This window comes from Lagenorhynchus albirostris, chromosome 7, assembly GCF_949774975.1.
Source record: "Lagenorhynchus albirostris chromosome 7, mLagAlb1.1, whole genome shotgun sequence".
In the NCBI taxonomy this organism is placed as follows: Eukaryota; Metazoa; Chordata; class Mammalia; order Artiodactyla; family Delphinidae; genus Lagenorhynchus; species Lagenorhynchus albirostris.
The window spans coordinates 50,854,328-50,878,320 of NC_083101.1; the positions used below are offsets into that span (position 1 = coordinate 50,854,328).

General features: G+C 44.0%; 2 protein-coding genes across 2 annotated transcripts in view; one reads left to right on the top strand and one right to left on the bottom strand.

The window, feature by feature from the left end:
- Window positions 1–7,636: 7,636 nt before the first annotated feature.
- Window positions 7,637–11,313, top strand: TMEM252 (transmembrane protein 252). Its single transcript, XM_060153643.1, has 2 exons — window positions 7,637–7,914; window positions 11,076–11,313. Exons 1-2 carry the CDS (start codon window positions 7,637–7,639, stop codon window positions 11,311–11,313), a joined length of 516 nt encoding a protein of 171 aa, XP_060009626.1.
- Window positions 11,314–18,232: 6,919 nt separating this feature from the next.
- PGM5 (phosphoglucomutase 5) overlaps window positions 18,233–23,993 on the bottom strand; it is a 186,510-nt gene continuing 180,749 nt past the window's right edge. Inside the window, exon 11 of the mRNA XM_060155011.1 lies at window positions 18,233–19,731. Within this exon, the coding sequence (XP_060010994.1) occupies window positions 19,642–19,731 (90 nt within the window). The 3' untranslated portion in view covers window positions 18,233–19,641. The remainder of the gene's footprint in view (window positions 19,732–23,993) is intronic.

Sequence of the window (23,993 nt, forward strand, 5' to 3'; positions counted from 1 at the left end):
GTATTAAAAACCAGGGAGGTAGGAAATAGAAGATCAATATTAAAGAAAATGTCATGAGGTGGGATACAGAACCTACTTCATATTTCCAAGTCACTGGCCATCACACCAACTGGTGTAAGCTAGGCAGTCAAAGCTGCCCTGGCCTGAGGCTTCTGCTCTGATCCAAAGTGGCCACCGAAGTATGGCCTCCTTTCAGTTTTCTAAGGATCCATAGAGAAATTAAATCTCCTCTGGCTTGTTTCTGGATTAAATTGGAAGCTGAGCTCTCTCTAGAGCAGAGTTTGTCTTGTTTGGTCCACAGACACGACCCAATTTCCTCACCAAAACTTTACGTACAGAAACAGGGGACAGCTCATAAGCCATGTTTGCCAATTTGATTTTTTAAACATTGTCTGAAGTTTTGATTTATCTTGAGTACTGAGTTTTTTGGTGCCCCCAGGAGTCTGTACTCTAGTTGAGTGCCTCGTGGGCCTCCCCCTGCAGGGGCAGCATGAGTCCTGCGTGCTGGTCTCATAGCTCCTTACCTCACTACACCACACTTGCTCTCTGAAGCTGTTTGTCCTCTGCTGACCTAAAAATGCCTTCATTTAAACCTTCCTGAGTGAGTGAGGGGAGAAAAGAGAGGTGGGGGAAAGGGTCAGAAGCAAAAAAAACAAGGAGCTGGAGGAGGAAGTGGCCAGTGCCCAGTGAACCCACACGTGTGAAAGGCTAATCCAGAAATCACTCAGTAATCACCACCATGAAATCAGACCAGGTGACATCCCTCACTGCGCAGATACTCACCTTCCCCACCTCCCACAGAGCCTCACTTCCTAAACCCAAGTGACCTTCTGAAATCTGGCCACTCTGTCCCAGCTCTTGGCCCCATGTCCCTCCTACGCAACACCCTTTACACACCATTAGCTTCTTTCCAAAGTCCCCATCTACTTCTCATGAAGGGCAACATGCTCTTCCGGCTTTCAAGAGAAGGGTGCTGGCCCGTGTGCTCAGTCAACAAAGACGGGCGTGCAGAGGGCTGTTAGAAGTTCCAAGACACATCTTACACTGGAGAGTTTGAAAAAAGGGTGAGGTTTTGGAGGCTCGGAGGTAGAAGGCAGAACAGTGCTTGGAACTCAGCTGCACTCAATGTTCAGAACGGCACTGGTGGGTCAGTCATGCTCAAAGGAACAGAGTGTTGAAAGAGTGATTACGTTTTAAGATAGTTGGGCTGTCCACCAAATAACATGTTACTGCCTACTGCCAAGTCAGGCACTACTGTTGATTGGTGAATTTTAATGAATGGTAATAATAAATAAACTGGTTTAGAAGGAAGACATCATTTCTTAGGTGAATCTCTTGTGGAGGGGATGGGAATTGGGATGGGGGATCTTGGCTTCCACTGGGTCCCAGAACGTTTCTTTATAGAAGGTGGGCCTCTGTCCACACTCCTCCCAGAGTATCCATTTTCTCATCAATCCCATGCTGACCATCTTAACTTAGATGAGTCATCCATCTCTCCCTCTTGCAGTTTCTCTGCCTGAAATGGAGTCAGTATCATTGGCCTCTTCCCCTCACACTGAGTGCTGGCTAAGTGGCAAGGTGGGCGAGCACAGGAAAGGAGGCCTAGGAGTGAAGGCAGAGCCGGAAGACAGGGCCCAGCCTAAGGAAGGCCAGCCAGAGGCCCAAAGGTCTCCTGAAACTAACTCTTTAAGGTGATATTTTTGGTGTTTGGCTGTTTATTGGACTCTTTTCATTTTTTCCCCAGTTCTGAGGGTCTGGCCTGCTTTTTTTTCCCCTCTCTATCATTACAACTGCTCTTCTGCTGGGGTTTCTGCCCCTTCAAGGCTGAGGAAGACCAGAAGGCTTCCTCTCAATGTTTGTGCTACTTTAGTATCACACAAGCAAGCACACACCTTCTTTCATTTTTCACTTTTCAAAACTGTTTCCACTGCTAGTGATTGTGGGGAAAGAGGGCATATACCACAGCACAAAGAAACAGGGAAACCACAAGTAATTAGGATTATTTAAAACTACAGATCACTGGTTTTAGTTATCCTTGGTCATTTTTGAGGTATCAGAGGGGAATAATGCTCATAGAGCAGTGATGCATGTGGTTCAGAACTGAAGGAGAATCACAGTAAAAAAAAAAAATTATATATTTAATTATAATAATAAACACAATCATGCAAAAATAACTTCCACATAAATCCTTCACTAGTGTGTTTCAAGAACCATGAAGGAGACACACACGTTCTCAGAAATACTTCATATTTCTTTCTTTCTTTTTTTAAAAAGTTAGTTAATTTATTTATTTTTGGCTGCGTTGGGTCTTTGTTGCTGCATGCGGGCTTTATCTAGTTGCGGCGAGTGGGGGCTACTCTTTGTTGCGGTGCACGGGCTTCTCATTGCGGTGGCTTCTCTTGTTGCAGAGCTCGGGCTCTAGGTGCACAGGTTTCAGTAGTTGTGACACACGGGCTCAGTACTTGTGGCTCACAGGCTTAGCTGCTCTGTGGCATGTGGGATCTTCCCAGACCAGAGATCGAACCCATGTCCCCTGCACTGGCAGGCAGATTCATAACCACTGCACCACCAGGGAAGTCCTAATACTTCATATTTCTATACTGATTTTTGCCTCACCCCCCCTTTCTCATCTACTTTCTTCATATACTACAGATTCTCCTATACTTCCTCTTTGGGGCCCCATCTCATCTCAGATAAACTCCTTAAATACTCTGAGCCCAGGGACTCACTATTTTATATAAATTTTATATAAGATAACTAAGATCTGCCACTTCCTGGATCTTGCTCTTTCCTATTCAATTTCTCACCAAAACAAAGAAGAAAAAACCAACCACCACAACAAAATACACTGCTCTGGAATGACACACACCTCCTTAAAGGGTGTTGGAGAGGAAGAACCTATTTGACAAGCTATAAGGCACTAGCTACCCTTTATTGGAACTGCAGGAGAGAAAACATAGAGATACTTCCTTACTCAGATATTCATGTGATCCCAGGAACTATAGGCCTGACCTGTCATAAGGCCCAGCCTGACTAATCCTCAAGTTTTGGTTTAAACCAAAGAAGCCCAACCCTATGCGCTTTTATGGGCAGTCCTCAATGAGAATGTTATCCCTCCTTACTCTAATACTTAATTGTAGCTCGGGGGCTCTACCATTTACCTGTTCTTGGGACCCAAGTCCTAGTGCAGACCTTTCCGTTGGAAATCCTGGGTCTTTCCCAGCTTTTTGGATTTACAGCAGTGATGATAGTAATAATAACGGTGAGGATGATTATAGCTGACTTTGATAGGGCACTTTCTATGTGCTCAGTACTGGGTAAACACATAAAACCGATTGTCTCCTCTGGTTTCCAAGTCCTAAAGAACTGTTTTAGTTACCCATTGTTGCCTAACAAATTGCCCCAAAACTTAGCAGCTTAAAGCAACACACACTTATCATCTCACAGTTTCTGTGGGTCTGGAATTTGGCCATGACTTAGCTGGGTCCTCGGTTTCAAGTTCTCTCAATCAAGGTGTTGCTTAGGGTCTGGTCCTTTCAAGGCTCATCTAGGCAAGGCTTTCATGTCATTGGCAGGATGCAGCTCCTCACTGGCTGGGGGACTAAGAGCCTCAGTTCTTTACTGACTGTCGGCCAGAAGCTGCCTTGTCATGTGGGCTTCTCCAATATGGTGGCTTCCTTCTCAAAGAGAGCAAGCCATGAGGGCAATAGAGAGAGTCTGCTAGCAAGACAGAGGTCACAACCTTTTGTAACCTAATCACAGAAGTACCATCCCATCGGGCTTCCCGGGTGGCGCAGTGGTTGAGAATCTGCCTGCTAATGCAGGGGACACGGGTTCGAGCCCTGGTCTGGGAAGATCCCACATGCCGCGGAGCAACTAGGCCCGTGAGCCCCAACTACTGAGCCTGCGCGTCTGGAGCCTGTGCTCCGCAACAAGAGAGGCCGCAATAGTGAGAGGCCTGCGCATCATGATGAAGAGTGGCCCCCGCTTGCCGCAACTAGAGAAAGCCCTCGCACAGAAATTAAGACCCAACACAGCAAAGATAAAAATAAATAAATAAATAAAATTTTTTTAAAAGTACCATCCCATAACCTTTGCCATATTTTATTGGTTAGAGTCAGGTCATTATGTCCAGCCCACACTCAAGAGGACATGGATAGCCAGCGGGAGGGATCTCTAGGGGTCATTTTAGAAATCTGTCAACCTCAAGACCAATTGAATCTAAGAACTCCTCTGTAAGTTTAACTGAAAGTGCTCAAAGAATTGCACATTGAGGGATGTACAACATTCTTTATGCTAATAATAAATATATTGGACAAAGGATTAATCTCCAAAATATACAAACAGCTCAATATCAAAAAGACAACCAGTCCAGTTAAAAAATGGGCAGAAGACCTAAATAGACATTTCACCAAGGAAGATATACAGATGGCCAAGAGGCCCATGAAAAGATACTCAACATCACTAATTATTAGAGAAATGCAAATCAAAACTACAATGAGGTAACACCTCACACCAGTCAGAATGGCCATTATCAAAAAAACTAGAAACAGTAAATCCTGAAAAGGGTGTGGTGAAAAGGGAAACCTGCTGCATTGCTGCTGGGAACGTAAATTGATACCACTATGGAAAACAATATGGAGGTTCCTTAGAAAACTAAAAATAGAACTACCATACGACCCAGCAATCCCACTACTGGGCATATACCCTGAGAAAACCATAGTTCAAAAAGAGACATGTACCACAGTGTTCATTGCAGCTCTATTTACAATAGCCAGGACACAGAATCAACCTAAATGTCCATCAACAGATGAATGGATAAAGAAGATGTGGCACATATATAAAATGGAATATTACTCAGCCACAAAAAGAAACGAAATTGAGTTATTTGTAGTGAGGTGGATGGACCTAGAGTCTGTCCTACAGAGTGAAGTAAGTCAGAAAGAGAAAAACAAATACCATATGCTAACACATATATATGGAATCTTAAAAAAAAATGGTACGGATGAATCTAGTGGCAGGGCAGGAGTAAAGATGTAGACATAGAGGATGGACTTGAGGACACAGAGTGCGAGGGAGAAGCTGGGGCGAAGTCAGAGTAGCATCGACATATACACACTACCGAATGTAAAACAGCTAGCTAGTGGGAAGCAGACGCATAGCACAGGAAGATCAGCTCGGTGCTTTGCTATGACCTAGAGGGGTGGGAGAGGGAGGGTGGGAGGGAGGCTCAAGAGAGAAGGCATATACGGACATATGTATGCATATGGCTGGTTCACTTTGTTGTACAACAGAAACTAACACAGTATTATGAAGCAATTATACTCCAATAAAGATTTGTTAAAAAAATTAAAAAATAAACATATATATAAATTGACATGTTAGATACTGGAAGTAAACATACATTTGATTAAAATTTTGAATATGGCAAAAAAAAGAAACAGTTGGAGAAAAAGGGAGAAGGGGTTGCTTTAAGGCTACAAGGATAATATCAAGATTAGAAGATGAAAGTAGGTGAGGATAAGGATTGAAGCTAATAAAGATAAAGGTTACGAGGTGAAATGAGGAAGGACTGTATATTATTATTATTTTTTTATTTTTTTATTTTATTTTTTTACGGTACGCGGGCGTCTTACTGTTGTGGCCTCTCCCGTTGCAGAGCACAGGCTCCCGACGCGCAGGCCCGGCGGCCATGGCTCACGGGCCCAGCCGCTCCGCGGCATGTGGGATCTTCCCGGACCGGGGCACGAACCCGTGCCCCCTGCATCGGCAGGCGGACTCTCAACCACTGCGCCACCAGGGAAGCCCTGTATATTCTTTTTTATCCGGTGACTTTCTCTCTTTCTCCTAGCCCATAACATGAAAGTAGAGCTGAGGAGGTGGTGGGTATGAGGCGAAAGGGTATACATGGAACTTCTACTAGGGCACTGCACAAAGAACTGCTTTTTCCATTGGGATAGTAAATGGAAAAGAATAGTAATGCAGTAATGGAGTATCAAAGAGGAACTGAAGATAACCTTTCTGGACAAAAGTGATCCAGAGTCCCTCTGGGAGGAGACTTTTGGCAGGGACATGTCAAAGCATCAAATAAAAAAGGAAGGAATCAGAGCATGAACCTGCTCTGGAGTAGGGTGTCTAAACCAAAGACAGACAAGATGGAAGAAACCAATTCCAAACAGAATACAGAAGGCTGGTTCTGGAAAGATTTTTGCTTCTGTTTTTTTTTTTTTTTTTTTTGCTCTACGCGGGCCTCTCACTGTTGTGGCCTCTCCTGTTGCGGAGCACAGGCTCCGGATGCGCAGGCTCAGCGGCCACGGCTCACGGGCCCAGCCGCTCCGCGGCATGTGGGATCCTCCCGGACTGGGGCACGAACCCATGTCCCTTGCATCGGCAGGCGGACTTTCAACCACTGCGCCACCAGGGAAGCCCTGGAAAGATTTTTTAAGGCAGTGCTACATAGAGCAATGGTACAGAGGAGAAGACAGGGAACAATTTTTAGCAGCATCTACCAAAACAAATTTCATTTAATATATATTTTGTGAGGGGAAAAAATTGTAGGACTTTTCAGAGCCTTCAATATTTTAGTGCACTCTGTGAAAGCCTAAGATATGTTGGGGGGAGGGTAAGGATTGAACAGGCAGCACTTCTCATACATATTTGTTTTTCATGGAGGTGGAAACATGCTACACATGTTTAGGGAATGCTCTTTTACCAAATACCTGTGGCTTTTTTGAGAGCAGGAACGGTGAGATCTGGTTTAAATACTTCTACTGAGCCAAGTGTGGTAGCCAGTGGTTGAGCAATAAGCAAAAAAATGTATCTAACACCTATGTATGAACAAGAAATGACCCTAGGATTATTTCAGCATTGGGGCTGGGGAAATGGGAAAAGATACAATGGGACAATGGGAAAGATGGGAAAGATACAAAATCAGACTCAGAGCAGAAGTCACCAGATTATTACCATTTACAACCATCCTCAGAAATCCCCTCACATTCCTGAAGATCTGTCAGTTACAATCCTTCTCCATAGCACTTTCTTCCCCCTCCTGCTGACACTCCCCTTTGAACCAGGGAGTTCACCCCTCAGCTTTTTTCATGGAATCTTTCCAACATTATAAAGTGAAGGCAATAAAGGGAGAATCACTGAGAGAAGCAAGACAAATATGGTAAGAGCCTTAACAATTATCTTTTTAGGACAGAAAAAGGAAGAAGCAATTAGGAAAGGACTCCTTGCCAAACCACAAAGAACAGGGTTCAGCAAGGAATGCTAATTTCTCTAGCATTAGTTTGGAATCACCCGCATGGGAATCAAGAGACCCTTTTAATCAAAGGATGGGAGACCTTCCCTCAAATAACTGGGGTCAGCCTAGGGTCCCATTCAGCTCAGAAGAGCAAGAGAGCTATGCCACGCCTTCCTGCAGTACACAAGGCTGCGTTTTTAGGTTAATCAAGGATATTACAGTTACTTTCAATAGTTAATGAATAGCTTCTAAGTGCCTGCTTCATTTAATTGTCCAAAGGCCAGTTGGTCCCAGAGCATATAAAGCTGACAGCTGGCTAATGAGAGCATTCTCTCTGAGCAGGGGAAGCAGGGGGGTGGCAGGGTCAGGGAGCTGGGTTCCAAAGAAGCAGGGATGCAGAACAGAACCTGTCTAGTTCTCTGTGCCTTTGCCCTTCTGACGGGCTTCCTGATGATCTGCCTGGGGGCCTTCTTCATTTCCTCGGGCTCCCTGTTCAACTGCCAGGGGAACCTGATCCTGGCCTATTTGCTTCTGCCTCTGGGGTTTGTGATCCTTCTGAGTGGAATTTTCTGGAGCACCTACCACCAGGCCAGTGAAAGCAAAGGGGTGTTCAGCCGTGTGCTCAGACAGTACGGTGCTCAGGGGGCCCTGCCCCTGGCCACAGTGGACAGGTACGTGCTGAGAAGCCAGAGGACTGGGGAGCACTGAGGTGGGGCTGAGTTCCGGAAAAGGTCAATGACTTCTAATCCACTGGCGAGCAACTTACACGTCCCATGGGGCTATGTGTCTACAACTGAAGCTTTATTGTCAGGGAATGACTCTGGGATTAGACATTAGGAAGGATGGTGCTGCCTCTGGGGAAAACTATGAAGTAGAGGGAGTTTATGCCAGAGAATAACCACCCTTCTCCCATCACCACTGAAAAACACACCAAAGCCAATTTAAGAGGCCAAACTCATTTTCTTTTGTTGTATCATGGGAGCTGTCCTTACAGGCAGGTGATGGTTAGTTATTCCTCACAACCTGGCTACCAGGTTGTAAGGAAAGCAAGTCCCAGACCAAATTCTGTCACGCAACAAATGAGCAAGCAAGCATGAAATCAGCTATATAATCTCTTCGTGAACTCAGTGAAGTCCCAGCTTTCTGTACTCTTAGGTGTTCTGATCACACATTGCATGAAAGATTTCCCTGAGACAAGGCACTCATATTCCAGAGGTAATAATTGGTTAACCTTACTACCTCATACCCATTAGGATGGCTATTATCAAAAAAGCAGAAAACAACAAGGTTAGCAAGGATGTAGAAAAACTGGGAAACTTGTGCACTGCTGGTGGGAATGCAAAATAGTGCAGCTGCTCTGTGGCATGGAGGATCCTCAAAACATTAAATATAAAATTACCACTTGATCTAACAATTCCACTTCTGGGTATATAGACAAAGTAATTGAAAGCAGGGACTTGAACAGATATTTGTACACCAGTGTTCACAGCAGCATTCTTCACAACAGCCAAACTGTGGAAACAACCCATATATCCATCAATGGATGAATGGATAAATAAAATATGGTATGTACAAAAGATGGAATATTATTCATCCTTAAAAAGAAAGGAAATACTGATGCAGCTATAACATGAATGAACCTTGAAGACAATACGCTAAGTGAAATAGGCCAGAAATAAGCCCCAAAGACAAATATTATATGATTCCACTTATATGAGGTACCTAGAGCAGTCAGATTCATAGACAGAATGTACAGCAGTGGTTACCAGGTGCCAGGGGAGGAAGGAATGGAGAGTTACTGTTTAATGAGTACAGAGTTTCAGTCTGGAATGATGAAAAAGTTCTGAAGATGGATAATGGTGATGGCTGCAAAACGATGTGAATGTATTTAATACCATTGAACTGTACACTTAAAATTGCTAAAGTGGTAAATTTTATGTTATATGTACTTTACCACAATAAAAAAATTTCAGTTAACCTTATGGTAAGTATCGGACAACCAAAAATCTCCTAATTTCTGGCTGAACACAGAATCATTTAGGGATAAAACCTCAGGCATCATCCTTAAGGTACAGTCTGCAAGACTCCATAAATTCTTTTATTCTCTTCATCTAAGATATTGGGTCGGCCAAAAAGTTTGTTCAGGTTTTTCTGTAACATCTTATGGAAAACCCTGAATGAACTTTTTAGCCAAACAATATTTTAGCTACTCCATGTACCTTGAATATAAGTGATTTTTATCCATGACAGTTGATTTTTGACATGATTATGCTAATTAATAAGATACTAATTACAATGACCAAAACCCATTTCCAATGTTTATTATACTAACTGCAAGGTCTCTGGGTTTGATAAAAAATTAAAGATAACTGAAGTGATTGTAGAAGATGCTTCTAGAGTGATGGTTTTCTTTCTTTCTTTCTTTTATTTTGGTATAAATGTTAGATGATTGCCTCCAGAGTGTGAATTCCTGATAAGAATAACTGATTGCCTTTAGGATGTAGCTTAATTTACTAACACATGCATAATATTGCACTGTCTGTGCTGAAATACTTTAAACTATGGTATCACGACACCTCCCTTTTACTGCCTCTTTCTGCTGCATCTAATAGATGCCCAGCCCACTCAGAATGGCTAGTAAGTCAGTAAATTGTTAAGTTACATTTCTCAGAAGGATTTGCATTCAAAATGGGTACCCAAAGGGGTCTGCAATGGTGGAATTCAGGACACTGGGAAAGCAAAGCAGTGTGGGGAGGCTGGGGGATGGGAGAAGTGGATGGGACATGGGGGCAGGCAGCAGTCATCCTGGAGCCTCTCAAATCACTCCAGGGAACAGCTCAACTTTCTGTCTTCAATGCCTTTACACATGTGCCCCAGGGCACAGCCTTGGCTATTCTGAGTGAAGGCTGAGGTTTATGCTGTACAGTAGATAGCTCCTTCAGCTCTTTGGTTTTGGGCCTGGTAACATTGGAATGGAGCTGTGGCTACAAATGGCAGTCCCTGTTCTGTTGTGGTTACGTACCACAAACACTCCCTGTAGGCACTGGAAGGACTCACTCTATAAATACACAACTAAATCAAGCTCACCCTCCCGCTTCTTCACCTCCACGCCACCCCCAATCCCATTCACGACGGAGAAGCCAGAGGATTTAGCAATTAGCAACACTGGGCAAGATTACCGATGAGTACATCAGCTCTGGCATGAACGGCTCCTTTAGCCATTGGCCTGTTGGCATGGAAAGGACCACGACTGAAATCTACATAAAGTTGTCAGTTGAAATAGTTTGAGAAATAAGTATGGCGGCGGGAGGAAGGGCGGCCTAGCTGATTGAAATAGTAATAGGAAAGAGAGAAGCATCTGATATAGTTCCGGAATCTTCATGGAGCTGGTTTTCATTCACCATTTTGTTGGTTGTGAGGATCTGAGACAGTGAGTGCAATCGAGTAGAAGAGGATGTGTGTGAATGGGGACAAAAATGTGAATGAACTAAATAACTGGATAGAGAGATGCTCCAGTCAAGGCCCCCATGTCCCCTACCCCTGCTAAGGATCTCACACTGAAAGTCCCTGGTTCCAATGAGTAAGAGAGAGGGAATAGTCTGGAAAAAGATGAGTATAGAGGCACACGTCCAACGGCTGATAAAGAGGGTTTTGCTGGAAGAGCAGCACATGTTTAAAAAACTGGTGATGCCAGGGAAGAACATCTGTTTCCGAATCAATGTTTCTTAACAGTTTAACTTCACACGATGTGATTTGAGAGAGGCAGACATATGCCTCTTTGGCATGAACCGCTTAAATAACACATGTATGTTTGTGGCATTTTGTCCCCCAGGCCAGATTTTTACCCTCCTGCTTATGAAGAGAGTCTTGATGCTGAAAAGCAAGGCTGTCCTGCAGAGCAAGAGACCTCGGGTGTTCCTCCACCTCCGTATACAGAGATGGGCCTCGAATTTGAGGATGAAGGTGATGCCCACCCGGAGGCCCCACCATCCTATGACGAGTCTGTAGCAGACAGGGTGGAGGCAGCAACGCCACTGCAGGATGCTGAAAGGCAAAACCAAGAGTGCTGAAGCAGGGGAAGCTCTCCAGCCCTCATGACGCACCCTCATGGGATGCAGCTGCTAGTAATAAACCCAGGCAGGGACTGTGGGAGGAAAAGCCACATCAGTGATCCCACATGGGAGTCTGCAGAGGGGATGCTGCGTGTGACAGCAATGCAATTCCGCACACGTGCTTGGCCTGCAAGGGCAGAGCGGAGCCCTGGAAGGGTGTGGTCGGCACCAGGCAAACGTTTCAAAGGATCTCAACCCAGGTGAACTTTTGGACTGCAAAAGTGTTGTGAGAGCTCTGCTCCACGGAGAGCTTTTCTGCTCTCTCAACTCCTCTCCCATCACCTAGACCCCCAAAAGGGAGGAATAGATGCTGCTTGGACACCACGTACCTTCACGTACTGCATTACCAATAATCACAAAGGGAAAGCATGCTGGCCATGAAGGGGCATTATCATTTAAATTGTGGGTTCTGCTGGCTGGCTTTGAAGTTATCCTCATTTACCGTATTACCAGAGTGACACAGTAATTCACACTGTAAGAGATTTGCCTCTGGAACCCATGAATGTTATTTTGAATGACTTTATTTTAAATACGTGTATTTTATTTCTATGTGAAAGGAAAGTGACTTCACTATTTGCTTTCAAAATGGCTCAAGTACAAAATCTTAAATGAGTATTTTAAGAACGGATGGTTGTACAAGCATATATGATAAGATTTCTTAGAGACTCAAGTTGAATAAAGAGAATACTTAAAAATTCATCATACACAGGATTCAGGAAAAAAAGAATCTGTACTAGCCATAGGTTGTATTAATACAGAATTGGACATACATCTTGAAAAGTTTTAAAATACCCATATATTTCAGAGAACCCCCCTGTAAATCTCTAGGATTTGAAAGAAAGGAGACTATATTGTAGTACCTTAATCGTTAACAGAAAATTCTTTGTGTCTCAAGATACAGATCCAGGCACTTTTAGACTTAGGACATTTATTTTAAAGCCCAGTGATTCCTCATCAGCTTCATTATATCTTATTATAAGTTTTAATACAAGAGGACAAATCAGGTGGCAGAATGGTGGGAGGAGATGCAGCCTGATGCTTTAGAGCTTGAGCAAAAACCTTCATCTCTCTGGGCCTCAGTTTCCTCCCCCATCAAGGGAGGACTTTATGTTGGGATTAATATCTAACAATCGGGGAATGCCTTTTATATCACAGGCCCTGTGTTATGAACTTTTTACGCTTTTTATTTAGCCCTCACTATAGCCTTCAGAGATAAGTGCTATGGTTATTCCCATTTTACAGATGCATAAATCGAGACTTGGAGACGTTAAGAAACCTTTCCAACAACATACAGTTATTTCCAGGAGGGTGAAGAAAGGTTCCTAGGGGGCATGGGAAGACATACTGACTTCACACTTTTGTGCTAGGTTGTGCTAATCCTGTCCTACTTCCTCCACCCAGGGAACAGTTTGGACTTGTCTCCCACTTGAGGAAGTGGAGCCCCAGGGTTGCAGCACTATCTTAAAGAGAGGCAGCAAAGGTTGCTTTAGGGTTAACAGTCTGGCTGCTCTTTTAAAATGTAAATAAGCCCTCCGTTTTCTGCCTAGGAGCTTGGCCCTCACCTCCTGGTGTAAATTCCTTTCATCTGATTCTTATACTGTTGATGAAAGATGGTTCCTAATGATAATAGACAGCCTTGGTGAACGGGCACAGGAGGGCTTTGGACAGCGGTGGGAAGGATGGAGAGCTTTCAAGAGGATAAGGGTTGTAGAGGTAGGATGGGGCCTCTGTAGCCTCCTCTTCCCTGTTATTGCTGAGTGCTCAGATGAAGCATGTCCTGACAAATACACAGGAAGCCATAAAAGGAAATCCTGGTTCCTTTACACAAAGCAGGACTTTGGGCATCTGTGATTTGAATCCTTGACATCAAGAACATAACTGGACATGAAGGTCACTCGTGGTTCTCCAACAGGAAGGCGGTCATTTATTAGCAAGGCGATTTATTATTTCTCTCTTGTTATCTCTTTCTATTCCTCTACTGAGATGGTTATCCTGAAATTTTCCTTGGGGTCTGAGCACATTCACTGACCTGAACAAGCTCTATAACTGGGCTACCGTCCAGAGTTTGAATTTGTAATAGATGGTTTTTCCAACTACTGGTAGTCATGTGAGACAAATGTAATTTTGGTTTACATAAGAAAATTGTTTTAATCTCTTTCCTGCAATAAATTTTGTACTTAAACTTTCCCCTTTTTTGCTGTTTTGTATCAGAAAAAAAATCAATAGAGGAGCGTAAGTCAAAATTTTATTCTCCATGTGGAACACAGCATCCAGATGAGTTAATCTTTTTGCAGAGCCTAACATCATTGAACATCAACTATTGAGTCAGAAAATGAGCCATGTGCCTTTCATAAAGAAATACGACTGAGAGATATTTATTGCCTTTTTTTTAAAAAAAACAAATGTACTCTGAAGCAAGCATCAGAAACACGGTTACTACCCACAACAAATCTTGCCTTTGAGAGGCCTACCAATTAAAACCCACTGGGCGAGTCACACAAAAGTGTCCTGTTGCCCACAGATTGGGAGAAAATATCTGCAAATGATGTGACCGACAAGGGATTAGTCTCCAAAATCTACAAACAGCTCATGTGGCTTAATATCATCAAGACAAACAACCCAGTCAAAAAATGGGGAGAAAACCTAAATAGACATTTTTCCAAGGAACACATATGGATGGCCAAGAGGCACACGAAAAGGTGTTCAACGTCGCTAAGGATTAGAGAAATGCAAATCAAAACTACAATGAGATTATCACCTCACACAAGTCAAAATGGCCATCATCAGAAAATCCACAAACGATAAGTGCTGGAGAGGGTGTGCAGAGAAGGGATCCCTCCTACACTGTTGGTGGGAATGTAAATTGGTACAGCCACTATGGAGAACAGTATGGAGATTCCTTAAAAAACTAAAAATAGAACTACCATATGACCCTGCAATCCCACTCTTGGGCATATATCCGGAGAAAAACACGGTACGAAAGGATACATGCACCCCAACGTTCATTGCAGCACTGTTTACAACAGCCAAGACATGGAAGCCACCTAATTGTCCATTGACAAAGGAATGGATAAAGAAGAAGTGGTACATATATACAATGGACTATTACTCGACCATAAAAAAGAATGAAATAATGCCATGTGCAGCAACATGGATGGACCTAGAGATGTCATACTAAGTTAAGTAAGTCAGACAGAGAAAGAGAAGTATCGTATGATATTCGTTTATATGCAGAATCTAAGAAGAAGTGATACAAATGAACATATTTACAAAAAGAAACGGACTCACAGACTTAGAGAATGAACTTACGGTTACAGGGTGGGGGGAAGGGTGGAGGGGAGGGATAGTTAGGGAGTTTGGGGTTGACATGTACACACTGCTATATTTAAAAAGGATAACCAACAAAGACTTACTATATAGCACAGGGAACTCTGCTCAATGTTATGTGGCAGCCTGGATGGGAGGGGAATCTGGGGGAGAATGGATACATGTATATGTATCGTGGAGTCGCTTTGCTCTGCACCTGAAATTATCATGAAATTATCATGACCTGAAATTATCATGACATATACAATATAAAATGAAAAGTAAAAAAAAACAAAAAGTGTCCTGTTGTGATTAATGAAAATTCATTGGCCACCCCTGGAAGATTCACTCAGGGGAAGTAGACATTGTATCCCCTCTTCCTCCTGAAGTTTACAATCAATTTAATGGTGATGAATCGAGAACCACGATTCTGTGAATGGCAGGCAGGGCACTTAGACTATGAGAAAGTGCACTCTTTACCCGTTACCTCCTCTGAAATGTGGACGGCGGGGTGGCGGGCTCACGTGTCAACAAGGGAAGGGAAATTCTCAGAGGTGATGACTCTCCAGTGTTTTAATCTTATCACATCGAAGGAGCCACCTCCACCCCCAGAAGATAAGCATGACAAGGTCAGTTATAGAACACGCTGTGCTGCATCTTTTGCACACCTGAAATGTAGAGTGTATACTTTGGGACCCTCCACTCAGAAACTCCCACTCGTATCCATCCTTTAAGATTCTACTTAAGCACACTGTCTTTGGTGAGGTATCTCCCCAGGCCACCTATTTTGTAAGGCACACACTCGGTGCTAAAAGACATGGGAAGATGATAAAGACATGGGTTTATACCGCATCCCTTCACCATATTCTATGCTCCGTGACATGACAACTTAGGCTGATGCACATACCAAGTGGGTCGTCAGCCGCATGAACCGTCCACTGAAGACGTTTCCAGCTGGTCGGAGTGGAGCAGGCATTCTGCTAAGCTCTGCCGCCTCGGATAATCTCTTGCTGTTTGTAACTTCTGAAGGGCCAAAGACTGATTTACTGGGAGTTACCTCATTTCCAAAGGCGCGTGATGTCTCAGCCCCTTCACCACTCAGGAATGGAAATCTCTTCAAGGCAGGTGTCTGGGATATCAGGGTCCACGTGTTTGGCGAGTAGCCGGTGGGTAATCAAGCAATAAAATGGAGTCATCTGTACCAGTTCCCGCAGGTGCATTTCAAATTCCCCACACCCGCCACAAGCCGTGGCTGATGGATGTGTTGCCAAGGTAAATCCCGTGTCTTACACTGAGCCACGCTGGCCAATCAGAAGTCACCATGCCATTAACCCTGTCATTGCCTGTATTACCTGCAGAGAACACTGGCTCAGTGTGGCCAACTGTCAGCCCATTGTGCCACCACGGGATTGGTCATCAATCTGAAGCTTCCTGTGCAGAAAGCCTTCATGCCTTGTGCAAGCCCTTCAGCCTGCAACATCACGCAGCACTATTTGCGCCAAGAACACGGTAGATGTAGGCTGCACCTTGGATCAGTAAGATTGATAAAAGATCTCATTTTAATAATGGCTGTCTATCCATTTCCAAGCTCAGTCAATAAACTCAAGAATCATAGATGAGGCAAAACAACTTTTTGATCTAGGGGACTGGCTGACACAGCAGATTTCACATCCTCGGTCCCCTCCCACTAAGCGCCTCCCTGGCACACATACACACACATTTCCAAACACTCCCTGGGAGGGGAGTGGCACTGCCCTCTTAGGGAATCACTGCATTATATACACTGGTGCTTGTCATTGCTCTGGAAGCACGTGGTGCAGTGAGTGGACACCTCGATCCTAGCCGATCACAGGAGTGGCCTGACAGCTGCCATACTCTATCCACAGTCCCTCCCACGATTCTCTCCTGTGGTCCCCACAACATTCGTGGACCTCTCCAGTCATCTACTCCTAAGAGAGACTGGTGGCTGAAGCTCTGTCTTTAAGAACCAAAGAACATTATGTGCAGAAGGGTGACTTCCTGTCTTTCACTTCTCCCGAGGGTAAGGCAAGAGGATGTGCATGTATAGCTCAGCAAGAGAAGCTTGACTTTTATGTAAAGCAGAATTCATACCTTGGCAGTGTGATCTGAAGCAGGTTCCAGAGGCAGGCTGTGTCCTAGAGGACCTTCCCTTTTGCAACCTCGCTGAGAAAAAGCTCCGTAAAAAGAGGTGGCTGTGCAGCTGCTTCTTTCCGCAGCTGGGCCCAAGAATTTGCTTCGTCTGATATTTATAACGTTGTGTCTGCTTCAGCCCCACTCATGCAAGCCAACCTCTCACTAGACCCAAAGCAAGCCTCTTCTCCAGCCATCCTACCCCTCCACTTCTAGTCTTTGTTCTTGCTACATTCACCCCTGGTGAAATTATAGAAATGGTTACCAGGCCCAGGAAACTCCACTCTTTGGGAAATCCCTTAGGTGCTAATGCCTTCCATCTCTGAGTCAGTCTCTCTGTGTATTCCCACAGCTGGTTGCTTGTGCCGCTGCTGAAACCTTCATGTCTACCTGATTCATTGTGCATGTTTGCCATAGCCTCCTGTTCCCAAACTACAAACTCACAGAAGCAGGGATAATATTTTATGCATCCGTTTGCTGCACCAAAGAAACCCAGGACTCTGCATAGAGTGGTTGTTCAACTGGTGTTTGCTGAATGAATGAATTATATTTGTGTTGCTGGACACACATGACTCCATACTGAAATAAAGAAACAGGATTTTAAAATGAGGATTAATTTACATTTGAACTTCAGAGTTCGACATGATGAAAGTTCAGCAACTTGAGAAAAAATATTGAAAAATAGGCTTAGCTGTCTAAGCCTGAGCGTCTCTAGTTGTGCTGACATCAACCTCCACTTTCTTTTTTTTTTTTTTTAATACATTTGTTTATTTATTTTTGGCTGGGTTGGGCCTTCGTTGCTGAGCGTGGGCTCTCTCTAGTTGCAGTGAGCGGGGGCTACTCTTCGTTGTGGTGCGCAGGCTTCTCATTGCGATGGCTTCTCTTGTTGCAGAGCACGGGCTCTAGGCATGTGGGCTTCAGTAGTTGTGGCACACGGGCTTAGTAGTTGTGGCACACTGGCTTAGTTGCTCCGCAGTATGTGGGATCTTTCCGGACCAGGGCTCGAATCTGCACTGGCAGGCAGGTTCTTAACCACTGCGCCACCAGGGAAGTCCCATGGACCTCCACTTTAAAGATGATGAGAACCAAAGCCACAAGGCAAGTTGTATTCCATTGCTGATAAACTTCATAACTAGTTCCTTAGAATCTCAGCTCAAAGCCACCCTACTATTATTTTGAAATCAAGACACTTGTGATGATAGATTAGATGCCACGTTCGTTTCTTTTGACGCCCAAAGGCAGTTTTGAGCACTTTGCCTTCTCTGTTCCATTTATTTACTAAATTCCCAAGTTCATAATGATGAATACCAGCCCTTGCAAGTGTTCTGCAAGGCAGACTTATCAGAAGAGTGACCAATACTGGAGTTTGTCAAATGGCAAGACAAACAAATAAGCAAAAATCCACAATTCTTGTGTAAGGTTGAAATCAGAAATTTCTTTTTTATTAGCTACTAAAGGTCCTAGCAAGTTTCTGACAGAAGCATAGATAGAAAATGGAAACAAATACCTTGCTGGGAATGTCTCTCTGCTTCCCCTAATCTTGACTACAGCAATAATGCATTTCTGAACGGTCAAAGCGCACCATGTTATCTGTGCCAATGACATGATAAGTGGGTGCGTTCCCAAGGAAGCAAAACATATGCAAACAGGTCCTGTGCGCCCAGGGTTCTGGCTGAGGACTGATGGAGGCTGCCAGGGACACAATATCTTTTTTTCTGGGCAAATAAAGCCAGCTGTGACCCTCTGCTTTCCAGCAGGGGACCCCACCCTCCCTGCCGTCTCATCAGGCCCATCACTGTGCCACCAGCAAGGTTCTCTTCCAGCATCCACTTCATCTCCTACTTTTACAGCATTTCACTGTCTCCTTTTACAGCCATGACCAGTGAGATCTGAACTGTGTCCAAACAAGTGCATGAAAACAGGCCCTTATTGGGAGATAAGTTAGCAGAGTGAGAAAGTCAGAGAGACAGCCAACATGGTGGTATTTTGCCTTCGCAGCAGGAATTAGTATCAACTCATGTACCAACCCACGTGATATAATCAAGACGGGGGCCCGAAAACGTTCAGCATTCATTCTCAGAGTCCTGCTAAGAAATGACCTCCCACCTGTGTAATGAATGGCTGAATTTGAAGGAATGCAGCCTGCTTAATAGCTAGTATTGATATTATTTACAAAACGAGAGAAAAACACCCTTTGATATGTTTTGTTGAAAGTGTGTCATTGTGGTTTGTAGAAAGCTCTTGAAGATGTGAAGGGGGTGGCATGGGGACTTTGGAGATGGGAAGGAGGGTGAGTGGCCATCAGGTGGTTGGTGGGCATGAGGTGGGCTATTAGGAGTTCTACAACTTTCACCCATGGGAGACCTGACCTGGGATGAAAAGTTAAATCCTCCCGCTGCTGAGGAGAGCCTTCTTAGGTCTGTCCGGGAGCACCTGGGGCTCAGGGTCAGCTGACTTCTGGCATTGCACTCTCCTCCGTTATTCCAGAACCTTCTCTCACCTGACGCCAACGATGCACAGATGCCCTGACTATTCCCAGCCCCCTGATTCTCTCTCAAAAGGGCAGGTTCCCTTGTGTGATAAAGCAGATATCAGATGACAGTGCAGCTTTCAGAGACAACCGAAGACCCTGTTGCATTTGCAGAAACTGACTAAAACCCAAACAAAACAGACATTTTTTTCTTTCCCCACCTACCCCGCCCACCACCAAATCAACCTTTGTTTTTTTTTCAAAGTCATAAGAGGCACAAACAGGTAGCAAGAAGGCATGAGTGAAGCGTCCCCCGCCGAGCGCGTTCTTTTGGCTGTGCTGAGTGATCTGTCCTCCGTTCAGGTGATGACAGTAGGGCCCCTCCGGCCGGTTCTCTCGTGAATCTGGGATATTTTCAGCGCGATGGCTATGAGAGGGCTTAGCACTGCCTGGAAAAGGAGGAAGAAAGTCTGTGAACAACTCGAGTCAGTCACAGGAGGGCCGCAGGGATGGGTTTCTATTCCAAGCATCTGGATTCAGTTCTGATTTGTGGATCTGGACACCTGTTCGCTGGTCCCTGGTTTCCTCTTCCGTAAGAGGAGACTCAGTGTGCAGGCGGTTAGGGAGAGGAGAGGCAGCCCTTGATCTCCAAAGTCTTACCTGGCTCCCAAACACATTGCTCTAAGATAGGAACTTGCACAACCCAACTACGAGAGTATTGAAGCATTTCGGGAACAGAGCGCTGTGAATCAAGGAAGTTCAGAAAACCCCACAGTCTTCCTCTGCTACATTCCCTCCCCAACACATACCCGCCGCCCCCCCCCCCGCCACACACATGTGCGTGAACTTGAGGAAGAACACTCATTCTACATCCTAAGTCCATGGACCTGATGAACCTACTCTCCTGATGTTTTGGAGAAGACAGACCAATCCATCAGCTAGCGCTGCAGAGAATAACAGCTCATTTCTTCCCATCACATAACACAGTGGCTCATGGGGCACCTCAGCGTCCCCTAGAAGGAGGTGGGGAGGTTTGGAGGCCTAGGGAATAGATTCTTGGAAAGGTGAAGGACATGAAGGGGAGTGAGAATCACGTCTTGCCCTTTAGCTGCTCATCATTTCATGAGACTCAGGCAGTGTTTTCCAAAGTGAGAGCACACACCACTCAAGACGATTTTAGGTGGTGCAGGAGATGATTTTAGATGGTGCATGGGCATGGCACCGGAACACTGAGGAAGTCAGTCTATTTTCCATTCTTCTTCAATCCTCCTAATTTCATCAAAGAGAAAATCTATTTGCTGCCAATCTTTAACACTTTTACCAGGACAGAGCATGCCTCAGGCAAGAGTTACCTAGATAGAAGGTAATATCATTGTATTTTTTATTGCATTTGTTTTTTATGATGAATTTTATTTATCAAGGGATGCTGTTTTATTTATCAAGGGAGTTTACCTAGGGATACTGTTTTTTCCTTGGAGAGCACTGATGTAAGCTTTCTAGAATAAAAAAAATAGATTTAAGTGAAAACAAAGTTAAGTCCATTTAAAGATGAATACTAATATAGGGGTACTGGCAGAAAAGAAGTTTGGGAAATACTGGCATAAGGGGAAAAAAGATATCATATTGAGGAAAATAAAACCTGTATTTTTGGAGGGGAGAGGAAGATTCTATTACTTGCAACCTACACGTATTCCTAACAGATAGAGGGACGGAGGGAATGCATGCATCCTAATCAGACAGCAAGAGCCCAAGCAAACACCCAGGGCGCCAGACGCACAAGTAGCCCAGTTGTCCTGAGTGGAGTGTGGACACAGGGCATTCCTGAGCCATAAGTGAGCAACACTTGTTTGGAGAGACCTAACCACCAGGGCCAAGTGTAAGGTTTTAATTCATTAGGTAAGGGGAGATGTTGGAGGTTCCTGAGCTAAAAGTTGACACTGTCAGAACTGTGCTTTGGAAAGAATGCTCTAGCAGCAAGTCTCATGGTTTAATACATTTATGGCTAAATGTATGACATTATCTCACTCTATAGAGATGACGAGATGAAGCAGCGCAGATGTAATCCTGGAAGCCAGAAGAGAAGTGAAAATCTAGAGCCTTTTCACAACTACACAAGCAAGTGCTGCTTCCTTCTGGTTCCACGTCCATAAACTTGATACACAGAAACAGAAGCATTCCTTTTCCTTTTAATAACCCACCTGGTGCCCAGAAAACTTTTCCACTGGCACATTTTGCCAGGCCCTGTTCCACAGGATGCCCACAGGGCAGCATCTGGATTCTTTAAGGGCCAAGCATCCCCTTTGTATAGATGTCAGAGTATTAGCTTTCCTCCTCTTCCTGTCTTCTCTCCCCTCTTTCCTTCTTCCCCCCTTTTCGGCTATCTAAGTCTACATAACACCTATAAGAGAGGTAAAGTGAGGACAGAGAAAGAGAATAAAGCTAAAATCAATCACTTTGAGGTCCTGGAGGATGAATAAAGCTAAAATATCCTATCAATTTAAGAAAATGCAGTGAAACTGAATTTGAAACCCTAACCCTGACCCTCACTTTTTTTAAAACCGAAAATTAAGACCTATTTTGTTTGACAGCATTGTAAGTTTCAAGATTAAGGATTTTCTACTCCTTACCTTTAAGTGGTGGTACCTATTGGCAAGAGGGTAAGGGAGCACAGTTGTAACCGATACTGTAAACACTGCAGGTGTTCTGTTAACTGATCTCTGCTGAACTCTACAGATGAACCTATGATGCCCATTTCTTCTGTAAACCATCCTGACTGAGGTCCACTGCACACTGGATGTCTGTGACCAACAGATGACTCTCTAACATGCTCAACTACTTCTGCCTCTAGCAGTTATGTGCTTATTAGGAGTCAGTTACGTTTGATCCTAAATATGTTAATGCCTGTTGTACTTGTTATTGAAACTATGAATTTATTAAATTATATGTAAACCACGGAAATGTGAGAATAAATAGGAAGAGTTCTTTCTATGAAAATTAAGTTGAATGTTTTGGAAAGAGTTAGATAATGGTGATTAGCCATGCCTGTCCAATTAGATGTGAGTGAGATGCTGTAAAGTACTGGGGAGAATTTTTTAAAGTATAGAACGTTCTTTTTGCAGATTGCCTCACAAGTGGCCTTAAGTTCCCACTGACAATAAAGAAATTAAAGGTGAACATTACAGATGATGAATTATGAGTGGGAATCTTTTGTAGAAAGATAATCACAACACCAAAGAGTATGCTCATATTCAAAGAAAAGGTGTTGGACCAAAATTAAAAGATTGACAAACAAACATACATTTATATGTTTTGTGCTAAAAAATAGAATGGTCAAGATATGTGTACATTTAATTACCCCTTTTAACTCTCTTTTTGGAGTAGTGAATTAAGTACTTGTCCCTTATCCTGACCATGTCAGAGAAGAAGGCTTCCATGGTAATTATGCAAACTGAAAGGAAGGAAACACATTTTTGGAAATTCTCCATGAGGAAGACCTTGAACATGGGAACTCCCACCCTGAGCAAAGAGTTCCAGGCCAGCCTGACACAGAAGCTGTGGAACAATCTGCCCTCAAGAGACTGTGAGGGTTTGGGAAGAAAAACATCAGTGATGATCACCACGGACTGAATACTACTGAGGTCCTTTCACACATTTTTCAGGAACCCAGAAAGTCTTCAGATGCTTGTAGGATCCTAGGGAATTCTGGGAGAGATCCCTAAAAGTGCCCAAGTTTGAATTTTTTGCCAGCCTTGTGAAATGGGAGCTTCAAGTCATAATTTAAGGATCATAAAGTATTTGTTTTTCTTGCTTGAGTGTGCATGTGAATGTGTGTGTGTACACAGGATGCATGGTCTAGAATGAATGGTTACACCATGAGAGCACGAGCTTTGTCTAATTTAGGGCTAGAAAAGTGCTGCTACTTCGGAGGCATTGAATAAATATTGGTGGAATAAAAGCATGCTATGTCAGTTTGATGAAAAGAAAATGATGAGGCTGATAGAGACTTCTGTGACCATTCATGAAGGGCACTCTGGGTGAGCCGGAGGGTCAGTAGTACCGAATTTTTACTGTCACGTTTTTCTTTAGAAATCACAGCTTTGGTACGTGTGACTCCCAGATACTTTTCTCATTTCATCAACCATTCATCATGGAAAGGAGAGAGAGGGAGATTCATTTTTCTGAAGCAATTGGAAAGGCCCTCAGACTGGGGAGTGAGAAGAGGCGTAAAAAATTAGAAGCCTGCGGATGTGAAATTTCTGAGAAGAAGCTGGACATAGAGCTTAAGAAACAGAGAGGAGCACGGGATGATGTAATTTGATTCTTTCACGTGACAGATGAGGAAACTGAGCCCAGAGAGGAGATGTGATTGGCCCAGGGTCACACATCTGTTTGGTGGTTGAGCTGGGATAAGAACATAGTGATTCTTCCTCTACTGCCCTTTCCATGCCACAATTCTGAACACGAGACCCGTGAATGACAAGGAAAAACAGAGCGGACAAGATGAGCCGAAGAGGAGAGATAAAGAAAAAGTAGGATCGTCATCCCACTGTACTAGACCAGTCCCACGTCAGATGAGGGGTCAGATAGGACTGATTAGCCATCCCCACTGGCCAAGAACAGGTGGACAGTGGGGAGAAGAGCATTTCCGGTTTTGTGAATGTATTAGACGTTCCAAGATGACTCTTGGTGAAGGAAGGAAATAAACTAATAG

Excerpts from the sequence above, each read along its gene's own strand:
- TMEM252 (XM_060153643.1), top strand. The coding sequence starts at position 7,637 with ATGCAGAACAGAACCTGTCTAGTTCTCTGTGCCTTTGCCCTTCTGACG. Across the intron at positions 7,915-11,075 it reads CCCCTGGCCACAGTGGACAG|GCCAGATTTTTACCCTCCTG; the intron begins GTACGTGCTGAG and ends TTTGTCCCCCAG.